Below are 11,480 nucleotides of genomic sequence, written 5' to 3' on the forward strand. Positions count from 1 at the left end.
GTAAATAAAGTAGTTTTGAGGAGACCACTACCATGTCTTATAGAGTAAATAAAATATAATATTTGTGTTGATAACTTGAAGAGCTGACTTTTACTCTAGCACAGAAAGGAATGCTAATCATAGAGGGCAATAGGAAGGAAAAGGTGCTTTGTGCTAAAAGGTTAAAATGTTATGAGAGGGCTAACTCACTGAAGGACAGATTAAGTAAACTTGTAAAATTTTTGTTTACCCTTTTCTCCAAATTTTCCCTCATTTTTTGAATAAAAAGGAAATCTTTTGGAGTGTATCCTTGAAGGCTTGTTTCACTTGCTGGTTCCTTAGGGTGTAAATGAAAGGATTTAATAAAGGGGCAACTGAGGTATAGATAACAGCTACACCTTTGGATAAAGTCACTCTTTCCTTTGCTGATGGCTTCATGTAAATAAAGATACAGCTACCATAAGTAAGGGAGACGACAATCATATGAGAAGAACAAGTGGAAAAAGCCTTTGTTCTTTTCTGGGCAGAGGGGATGCTTAGAATGGTTTTGATAATATATGCGTAGGAAAGAATCACTAACAGCAATGTGACCAGGAGTGTTACAACAGCTGAGACAAAGGAAAGTAATTCTAGGACACCAGTGTCTGTGCAAGAAATCTGCAGCAGAGGGGACGTGTCACATATGAAATGATCAATGACTTTGGAAGCACAGAATTCCAGTTTCAGTCCCAGGACCAATGGTGGAAAGGTAATTAGAAAGCCAGCTGCCCATGAACTGAATACAAGTTGGTAGCACACTTTGTTGCTCATAATAACCAGGTAATGTAGGGGTTTGCAGATTGCTACATAACGATCATAAGACATGGCAGCCAGTAAGTAAAATTCTGTAACTCCCAATAAGAGGAAAAAGAATAACTGAGATGCACAACTATTGTAAGAAATAATTTTGTTTTTAGTCACTATGGTCATCAGGAATCTGGGAATACAGATTGTTGTCAATGAAACCTCCAAGAAGGAAAAGTTTCGCAGAAAAAAATACATAGGAGTCTTGAGACGGGAATCCAGCAAGGTAAGGAGGATTATGGATAAGTTCCCCATCACACTAAACATATAGTTTAGAAAGAGAAATATAAAAATCACAATTTGCAGTTGAGGGTCATCAGTAAGTCCCAGGAGAATGAACTCTATGCTTGACTGATTATTCATTTCAGATTTGAATCCTATTAAATAGACATAGAAAAACAGCTACAAAAGTGGAAAAAAACAGGAATTTAAGAAAACTACAGACGTCAAAAAATATTCAGAAATGTAAACAAGTTTAAAAGGTTGATTCAATTTGACAAGAGAGATGATATAGAAAATTATAGCATAGATAACCTAAGCAGCCTCTAATTGACTGTTCCATTTAAACCAGTTACCTGTTTACAATGCTACTTCTTTTCCCCATTTGAACTTGAAAAATAATTTAAATTTTAGCTAATCATTTTCAGATGAGTTTAATTTTTTTAAATGTTCTAAATAGAGAAAATGTGAGCATTATTTGACATGTACTCTCTAGGTATATTTCATAAATTGTTGAAAAAGTATAGTAATCTAAACAGCTATATCAGTGTCAATTTGCAATGTTTATTCAAAATTCCTTACTTCATTAAAAACACTTCTTAATATGTGGAACATATAGAAATAATAAAGTTACATATCCTCTATATGATTGAAATATTACAATATCTATTAATTACTTTTTCCCAATGTGGTTCTTTTCCATTGTTCCTTTATCTAATTTCATGTAATTATGATTTTTCTGTAATTTCAAATGTATCATTCTTCTCATCAGTTGCATTTAACCAGGAGGCTTTGACTCTTCAATCTATATTAAAATAGAAAAATTTTAATATAGAAAAATATATAATAATTCAAAAGTTAGTAGACATTACTTTACTCATACTTATAGAATTGCTTTCATATATGATCAAGATAATTACTCCAAATTATAAGTGGCTTACCTTGGTAGTGTATATTGATATAATTCTCTCATGGAAATATGGTAAAATCAAGAGTCAAAATAAATTGAATATCTCTCTCATAATATTACAAAATATTCAATCATTTCAAGAGGAAATTTAATTTCAATGCTTTTCTGGAGAAGAATTTGAAACAGACAATGCAATCTAAAAATTATATACATTTGCTAATACCTTCCACCTTCATTCACACTCATCAAAATCACAGGACCCAGACATTATAGATAATTCCATTAGAATCTTCTTTTATGCCAAATAAGATTCTTTTTTTGTTTTTATCTTATATATTTAAATTTTTAAAAATCCCCATAAAAATTCTAAATGAAAAGGTGATGCTCTAGGTGTTCTGAGAAATATCTCAAATGAAAGGAACCCAAATAAGTAATAAAGAATTATTGCTTCCAATTGAACACCAATAAAAGCCACAGTTTTATCATTTTGCTTATAAAATACACCAAGGGATTAATTGAAATAAAACGAGGGAAGAAAAAGAAATGCCCTCTGGAGACTAGTGTCAGGATATACCAATTATGAAAAAAAGAGAGCTAGAAAACAAAGAAAGAAGGAAATAAAAACCACTGTGAATTGCTTTAACTATAAAACTGAAGAACATTATCCCAAAAGAGAACTAGAAATAATTTAAACTCTATACTTAATGCAGACACGAATTTCAGGATTTCCACTGGGACAATATGGCCAATTCCATTGGTAAGAAAATTTATCCTAAAAAGAGCCTCTCTCATTTCCATTAGTCTATGTGTTAGATTGGATTAACTTGGTTATGACCCACCCCCAAAATTGGGGTAAAGGGAGGGAGGACTTAAATGTTTCCCTGTTTCCTCATTATTTTTGAAACAATATAAAACATAAAGAAAAATAACAACAAATACACAATGAGGATCTTTTATTCTTGAACTATTTGGTGCTCCATTTGCTACTCAATACAGTAGCATGTATTTATGACAAAAGGAATATTCTACCAGATAAGCACAATGCAATCATCATTACCAAAACATTAGCATACACTATTAACATGTAATTCTCCATTTAAGTTTCACCAATTGTCTAAAATTTTTCTTTATAGTAGAAAGAATACAGTTTAGAATTACATTTTATGTAATTGTCATATTTTTAGTGTCTTTTAATTTGTACTAGTCTTTCCTTAACTGTCAAGAATGTTGTTGAAAATTATTTTTCAGAAATTATATATATGTCCCTCAATTTTGGTCTGAAGTTTCTGCATGATTATATTCAATTCATTAATTTTTTATAGGATTCTCACAGAAGTAATGATGTCTTCTCATGAAATCCCATCAAGGATCACACAATTTCATTTTTTTCCTCATTATTGATGTTGTTTTCTTTTATTTCTTGGTTAACATGACTATTACAGAATTGTCTACCATAAAGCTACATTTGTATCTTTGTAATTAATAAGTAGTTTGTATACATACTTTTAATTCTATATCAATATCTCAATCTTTGTAAAACATCAGCTTTATAGATTACTTTATATCAGTATAGACTCATGGTTTCCATTTTTATTCATTATTTACTTCTTCTTAATTTCCGCAGATTTAGCCAGTGTAGGTCCCTTCAAGACTGGTCCCTTTTCCTTTTGATATAATTCATCAAATTTTGAGGACTTCTTTATTTCCTGGCATCACAAAGTGCTTCAGGCTCATCTTGTACCTTTTCTGTATCAACTTTGGTATCAGCCATTTCTTCAAGGAATCCTGGTTTTCATAGTGAAAAGTTATTTTAAAACCCAGATCTAGGAGCCGCATGCACTCATTGTTACTGGGAACAACATATTCAGGCCCTCACAGTGGACAAATTCACACACACACACACACACACACACACACACACACACACACACACAGATATCTATATATATAAAAGCCTAAGTGACCATTATGGTGGAATGACTGGAACAAATGGAATGACTGGTTGGTATGACACATTGAGCAGGCAAACAGGCGAATGGTTAGGGGCAAGCAGTCCTGGATTATGAGAGGGATGTCCGACTGCTGATATAGGCCCGAGGGATCCCAAATTATGAAAGGGCACAAGTCAAGCTGAGGGACCCTCCCCACCGTGAATGAATTTCATGCACCAGGCCTCTAGTAGATAGACAATAGAGATAGATACACACATACACATATATGTATACAAAATGCATATACACTGAGTGGCCAGATTCTTATGACCACTTGACGTTTGTAGGCAAATTAGCTATAATTTTGCCCTGAAGTTGCTAGAGGGCCAGACCATTATAAATGGGGAAGCAGGTTGTTTACCATGACAGTAGAAGTGATTTTTTTCTGAAGATATGGGTAAACAATGCGATTTAACACCCTTTGAACGTGGGATATATTTGAATGTGAGTGTCCAGATTATTATGACCACCCCATTGGCCCACCTTTTGCCTTCAATACTGCAGCGATTCTTCTTGACATTGACTCCACGAGATGTTGAAAGGTGATGCAAGGAATCTGACACCATGCCTGATGAATAGCATTGTCCAGTCCTGTGAGATTTGATGGTTGTGGAACCAGCTGCCTGATGGCTCTTTTAACTTCATCCCACAAATGCTCAATTGGATTGAGATCTGGTGATTGCGGGGACCACCTAAGCAAGGTAAAGTCTCCCTCATGTTCTTGAAACCACTCCTGCACAATACGAGCACCGTGGCATGGCGCATTGTCTTGTTGAAAGAAGCCATCTCCATTGGGATATGCCATCAACATGATAGGATGAACTTGATCAGCAAAGATACTTACGTAGGTATGTTGTGCTATTCAGACATTGTTCCACACAAATTAAAGGGCCCAAATCTTGCCAGGAAAACATGCCCTAGACCAGGGGTGGGCAAACTTTATGACTCGAGGGCCACAATGGGTTCTTAAACTGGACCGGAGGGCCAGAACAAAAGCATGGATGGAGTGTTTGTGTGAACTAATATAAATTCAAAGTAAACATCATTACATAAAAGGGTATGGTCTTTTTTTCTTTTAGTTTTATTCATTTCAAATGGGCTGGATCCAGCCAGCGGGCCGTAGTTTGCCCATGGCTGCCCTAGACCATAACACTGCCCCCACCAGCTTGAAGGGTTGTACTCATTATGTGGGGTGCATGCTTTCATTCTGTTTCCTCCAAATTCTCACTCTGCCATCTGCATGATGCAACTGGAAATGTGATTCATCAGACCACATGATTTTTTTCCAATGCTCGACTGTCCAATCCTTGTGTTCCTGTGCAAATTGGCTTCCTCCATCACTGGGGGCAACCCAAGCCTCCTGCTCGCTCCAGCTCCGTGGTCACCGCCATCTTGGTTGGGTTAATTTGCATACTCGTTCCTGATTGGCTGGTGGGTGTGACTGTGGGTGTAGCGGAGTGACACCAATTTTCATGTTTCTCTTTTATTAGTGTAGATGGCCTGTTTCTAGGGAGAGAAAGCCGGACGTTGCTACATGACATCATTACCTGGCACCCACAGCCACCATTTCCAAGCAGGGCTGGGCTGTGGGCAGCATTTTGTGCCATGGGTTCTTGGAAGCTTCGGCTGCGATTGGTGGGCTGTCACTCTGGGGCGGTGGTGGAGCCTGTGTCCCACTTTGGGGAAGTCGAGTGTTGCTTTGTGGGTGCCAGGTCCACGGTGCTGTTTGTGCGCATTATGGCAGCTCGTGCTTTGAGAGTCTGCCCCTTAGTGGTGAGTGAACATCAGAGCGACCAGTCGGAAGGTGGGAAGGGATACTTAGCATATTTGCCTTTTATATATATAGACTAAAGGTCCGGTGCACGAAATTTGTGAACGGGGCAGGGGGTGGGTTCCCTCAGCCAGGCCTGCACCCTCTCCAATCTGAGACCCCTCAGGGGATGTCCAGCTGCCGGTTTAGGCCCAATAAACTGGCAGTTGGACATCCCCCTCACAATCCAGGACTGCTGGCTCCCAACTGCTCACCTGCCTGCCTGCCTGCCTGATTGCCCCTAACCGCTTCTGCCTGCCAGCCTGATCGGCGCTTAACTGTTCCCCTGCCAGGTCGAATGGCCCCAACTGCCCTCCCCTGCTGGCCTGGTTGCCCCTAACTGCCCTCCCCTGCTGGCCTGATCACCCACAACTTCCCTCCCCTGCAGGTCCAGTTGCCCCCAATGTCCCTCCCCTGCAAGCCATCTTGTGGCAGCCATCTTTTGACCACATGGGGGCAGCCATCTCGTGCAAGGGTGTGACAGTCAATTTGAATATTATCTCTTTATTATATAGGATATTTATTAAATTTTATAAAATTGATACAAACAGAATGGGAAGGAACTTAGCATATTTGCCTTATATATAAATGTATATTTATTAAATTTTATTAAACTGATACAAACAGACTGGATCTGGCATTTTTAATTTACAAATAGTTTAAAATATATAAAAGGTCCCCAACCCCTTATATAAATAAATTATACCTATATTTCTTTTATGGGTTACTATCATTTGTAGACCTAATACTGTAATACAAAATAAGCCACTTTAAATTTATATACAGATATATATATATTGCTTTTAGAGCAGAAGGGAGAGAAATAGAAACACCAGTGATGAAAGAGAATCACTGATGGGCTACCTCCTACATGCCCCACACCTAGGATCAAGCCCGCAACCAGGGCACGTACCTTAACAGGGAATTGAACCATGACCTCCTGGTTCATAGGTCGATGCTCAACTACTGAGCCATGCTGGCCAGGCCATATAACCAACTTTAAGCAAGGCTTGGAGATCAATTATTTGTACTCTAAACAATAATAATGTCACAAATACTGTATGCTTAATCATTGTAACTCTCCAGTTGAAATTGTTAGAATCTCAGTTCCTTTTCTCATTTTATAGCTCTGATTACTGAACCCTTGACCCTTTCCTTCCTTTATTCATCTTTCAAGTTTCAGCATAACTGATAATTTTTGAAAGGCTACCTTGATCCTTAAAATTATTTAATTTCTCTCTTTTTTCATCACAATAGCAATTATTACATGCTGTAATAATGATCAGATTTTGAGTTTTCTCTCACATTTCAGCTGAGAAAACACTTAAGAGCACATGCAATGCTTAGCAATTAGCACACACGTGTTGAAATAATTAACCATGTATATCTAGCAAGTTTTAGTTTTTGAAAGCATTCAGTACATAAAAGTATCATTTAGGGGCAGAGATATTTCTATTCAAAGATGAAATTTAATATTCTGAGTTGAAGAAAGCAGTTTACCATTAAAGAGTTTTCAATTTTCCCATTCATGTTTCAACAACATATTACTTACACCCCAATTTTGTCTCATTGTTTTCAAAGTAACAAAACCTTTGAAGCATATCCTTGAGAGCTTCTTTCACCTGCTGGTTCCTTAGAGTGTAAATGAAGGGGTTTAGTAAGGGAGCAACAGAGGTATTGAGCACAGCTACACCTTTAGTTAAAGACACCCGTTCCCTTGCTGAAGGTTTCATGTACATAAAGATGCAACTCCCATAAGTAATAGAGACAACAACCATGTGTGAGGAACAGGTGGAAAAGGCCTTTTTTCGCTGTTGAACAGAAGGGAATTGTAGAATGGTTTTGATGATGTACACGTAGGAGAGGACCACTAACAACAAAGTGATGACAAGTGTCACCACAGCTAAGACAAAGGCCATCAATTCTATGAAATGCGTATCTGTACAAGAGATCTGCAATAAGGGAGAAGTGTCACAGAGGAAGTGATCAATCGTTTTGGAGGCACAGAAATCCAGCTTGAGTCCCAAGACCAAAGGGGGAAATATGATTAGGAATCCAGATATCCAAGAGCTGAGTACAAGCTGACAGCACACTTTGCTGTTCATAATGATGGGGTAGTGCAGCGGTTTGCAGATGGCAACATAGCGGTCATAGGACATGGCAGCCAGAAGGTAAAATTCTGTAACTCCTAATAAAATGAAAAAGAACAATTGAGTTGCACAAGCACTGTAGGAAATTGTTTTGTCTCCAGTCAGAATGCTTATTAAGAATCGTGGAATGCAGATGGTTGTGAATGAAATCTCTAAGAAGGAGAAATTTCGGAGGAAGAAATACATTGGAGTCTTGAGACGGGGATCCAGCATGGTGAGGAGGATGATAATTAAGTTCCCCATCAGGCTCAAGATGTAGTTGAAAAATAGAAACAGGAAAATCACAATTTGCAACAGAGGGTCATCTGTCAGTCCAAGCAAAATGAACTCTATTTCTGTTGAGTTGTTCATTTCTTTATTTTTCCTATCAACACAGAGAAAACAAAATTTAAATTACAAGTGAGAAAATAGTTTTCTTTATTCTCAGCCATAGAATGTTCCACATTCAGAAACTTATCTATATGCAAATATTTTCACCCATCTATTTTGAGTTTATAAAAATGAACATGTCCTCTAATGTCAGTCATCTTTACAGAAATTCTGAATTTTTTCCCATTGGGTAGGTTGAACTAAGTCTAACTTACCACTTTAATAGGGGACTTATCATTCAAATTTTAGCTCTACCATTTGGTGTTGATCTATCTTCCAAAGACTTTACCGTAATAAACTATTTAAATAGATTATATTTTCTAAAGTTTACAAATATTTTAAGTAATTTTATTCTTTTTATTCATCACCAAATTCCATTTCATATATCCTTTCTTAAATTTTAAAAAATAATTTTATTTCAATTTTTTAAATTTCACTGCTTGCTTGCTCATTCATTTATTTTATCAATGGCTTTTGATTGAACACCTAGAAAATTCCTGGTAAATCATTAACAATGATTCTAATGGAAATGACATAGGAAATGAAAACAAGCAGAAAAAGTGAAATGGGTCTTTCTAAATTTTAATTATTTTACTTTATTCAATTTATAATAGTCTCATATTAATTTCTTTATGGTTGTGCAGATAACATTAAAAAACTGTATCTTTTTGTTTAAGTATAAAATGATTTTAATCAGTCACAGTTCTTGTCACTGACTAGTGTTATAGCAATATTTCATAGTTACTAATTGTAATTTGTCTTTTGTTAATCATATTCTTTGTAGTACAGCGGGAGTTTTTGTCTTAGTCATTTACCAGATGATATTTTAAAGCTTCCTTTATTACCCTTGTTTTAAAATATGTTATAGTGACTCTCAATCACTCATTCATTTGATAAATATTTACTTAGTTCTTCCTATGGGCAATAAATTTCTCTAGGTAGGAACTTGGGGTTTAGTGGAGGCAAAAAGCATTACTGCTTCAACAAATATATATATACTAGAGGCCCGGTGCACAAAAATTTGTGCACTCAGGGCGGGGTGGGGGGGGTGGGGGGGGAGTCCCTCAGCCCGGCCTGGGCCCTCTCGCAGTCTGGGACACCTTGGGAGATAATGACCTACTGGCTTAGGCCTGCTCCTGGGTGGCAGAGGGCAGGCCCAATCCCTAGGTGCAGCCCCTGGTCGGGCTCAGAGAAGGGCCTATTGGGGAGTTGGGGTGCCGACCCATGTCACACTCAAGGCAGAGTCAATGGGGAGGTTTTGGCGCCGCCCCCTGTCATGCACAGAGCAGGGCCAATCAGGGGGTTGGGGAGTTCGCCCTGTCAAGCATAGAGCAGGGCCCATCAGGGGGTTGGGGAGCTCCCCCCTGTCACACACAGAGCAGGGCGGATCAGGGGGTTAGGGCGCCACCACTCTCACACTCAGGGCATGGTCGATGGGGAGGTTATGGCTCTACCCCATCACACACAGAGCAGGGCCCATGGGGTGAGGGGGTTGGGGCACCACGCTCTGTCACACACAGAGCCGCAGGGTGATTAGGGGGTTGGGGAGCTCCCCCCTATCAGGCACAGAGCAGGGCCGATCAGGGGGTTGGGGCGCCTTCACCTGTCACAAACAGAGCAGGGCCGATAGGGAGGTTGTGGCCCCACCCCCCTGTCACACACAGAGCCTCAGGGCGATCAGGGAGTTTGGGCGCTGCCCCCTGTCATGCTGATCCCAGTGCCGGGAGGCATATTACCCTTTACTATATAGAATAGAGGCCTGGTGCATGGGTGGGGCCTGGCTGGTTCGCCCTGAAGGGTGTCCTGGATCAGGGTGGGGGTCCCCACTGGGGTGCCTGGCCAGCCTGGATGAGGGGATGATGGCTGTTTGCAGCTGGTCACACACCCTTCAGGGTGGGGGTCCCCACTGGGGTGCCTGGCCAGTCTGGGTGAGGGGCTGAGGGCTGTTTTCAGGCTGGGACTGAAGCTCCCAACTGCTCTTTTTATTCTTTTTTTTTTTTATATACTGAGCCAGCTTTAGCTCTGAGGCTCCAGCTCTTAGGCCTCTGCTCCTGAAAGCAGGTATCTGGTTTGTTTCGGTTCTATAATCGAAACTCTGTATCAACTCTAGCTCTGAGATCCCAGGCTCGCTGAAAGCTGGTTTCTGGGGTCTTGTTTAGCGTCTATATTTGTTACAATGTTTGAAACTGCAGGCTCAGAGGCCTGCAGCGGCAGGCGGGGAACGTTGGAGTCCTCCGTCACTGAAGCAAGCAAGCCTCATGTTAGTTTCAAGCTTCCTGGCTGCTGGCCGCCATCTTGGCTGGCAGTTAATTCGCATATCTCGCTGATTAGCCAATGGGAAGGGTAGCGGCTGTAAGCCAATTACCATGTTTCTCTTTTATTAGATAGGATATACTAGAGGCCCAGTGCATGAAATTCGTGCATGGGACAGCAGGCCCTCAGCCTGGCCTGCACTCTCTCCAATCTGGGACCCGCTGGAGGATGTCTCAGCAGTCGGACATCCCTCTAGCAATCTGAGATGGCTGGCTCCTAACGGCTCGCCTACCTTTCTGCCTGATCGCCCCTAACCTCTCTGCCTGACAGCCTGCTCCCCCTAATGGCTCTCCCCTGCCAGCCTGATCCCCCTAACTGCTCTCCCCTGCTGGCCTGATCCCCCTAACTGCTCTCCTATGCCAGCCTGATCTCCCCTAACTGCCTCTGCCTCAGCCCTGCCACTGTGGCTTTGTCTGGAAGGATGTCCGGAAGGTCACCCAGAAGATGTCCTGTCTAATTAGTGTATTACCCTTTTATTAATATAGATAATCCTCACCCAAAGTCATGCTTAGAGAGAGGAAAGGAAAGTAAGAGGGGGGAAACATTGATCTGAGAAAGAAACATCCCTGCTTGCCTTCTATAGTCTCAAACCTGAAACCCAGGTATGTACATTGACTGGGAATCAAACAGGCAACCTTTCAGTGCATGGGACAGCACTCAAGCAACTGAGCCACTCTGGCTGGGTGACAAGCATATATTTTTCAGTTTGTAAAGATTTAGGGTTATTTCTTTTAGAATTAGTTATATTACTTTGACAAATTCCAGTGGTTATTTTGTTGTTTGTGTACAAGGAAAATAACCTCAATCTTAAAGTCCAGAAAAAAAAAATTGTTGTCAAAATCTTACATTCTTTCCCTAATGGTTTGACTTAGTGGATAGAGCATTGGCCTGCAGAC

General features: G+C 40.0%; 2 protein-coding genes across 2 annotated transcripts; both read right to left on the bottom strand.

The window, feature by feature from the left end:
- Positions 1-249: 249 nt before the first annotated feature.
- LOC308513092 (olfactory receptor 6C6-like) lies at positions 250-1,188 on the bottom strand (the record flags this gene model as incomplete). The annotated part of the gene is made up of 1 exon (XM_081082889.1): positions 250-1,188. Exon 1 carries the CDS (start codon positions 1,183-1,185, stop codon positions 250-252), a length of 936 nt encoding a protein of 311 aa, XP_080939015.1. The 5' UTR covers positions 1,186-1,188.
- Positions 1,189-7,296: 6,108 nt separating this feature from the next.
- LOC308513066 (olfactory receptor 6C6-like) lies at positions 7,297-8,253 on the bottom strand (the record flags this gene model as incomplete). The annotated part of the gene is made up of 1 exon (XM_081082864.1): positions 7,297-8,253. One exon carries the CDS (start codon positions 8,251-8,253, stop codon positions 7,297-7,299), a length of 957 nt encoding a protein of 318 aa, XP_080938990.1.
- Positions 8,254-11,480: the final 3,227 nt, after the last annotated feature.

Source organism: Myotis nattereri (assembly GCF_964212035.1).
Source record: "Myotis nattereri genome assembly, chromosome: 2".
NCBI lineage: Eukaryota > Metazoa > Chordata > Mammalia > Chiroptera > Vespertilionidae > Myotis > Myotis nattereri.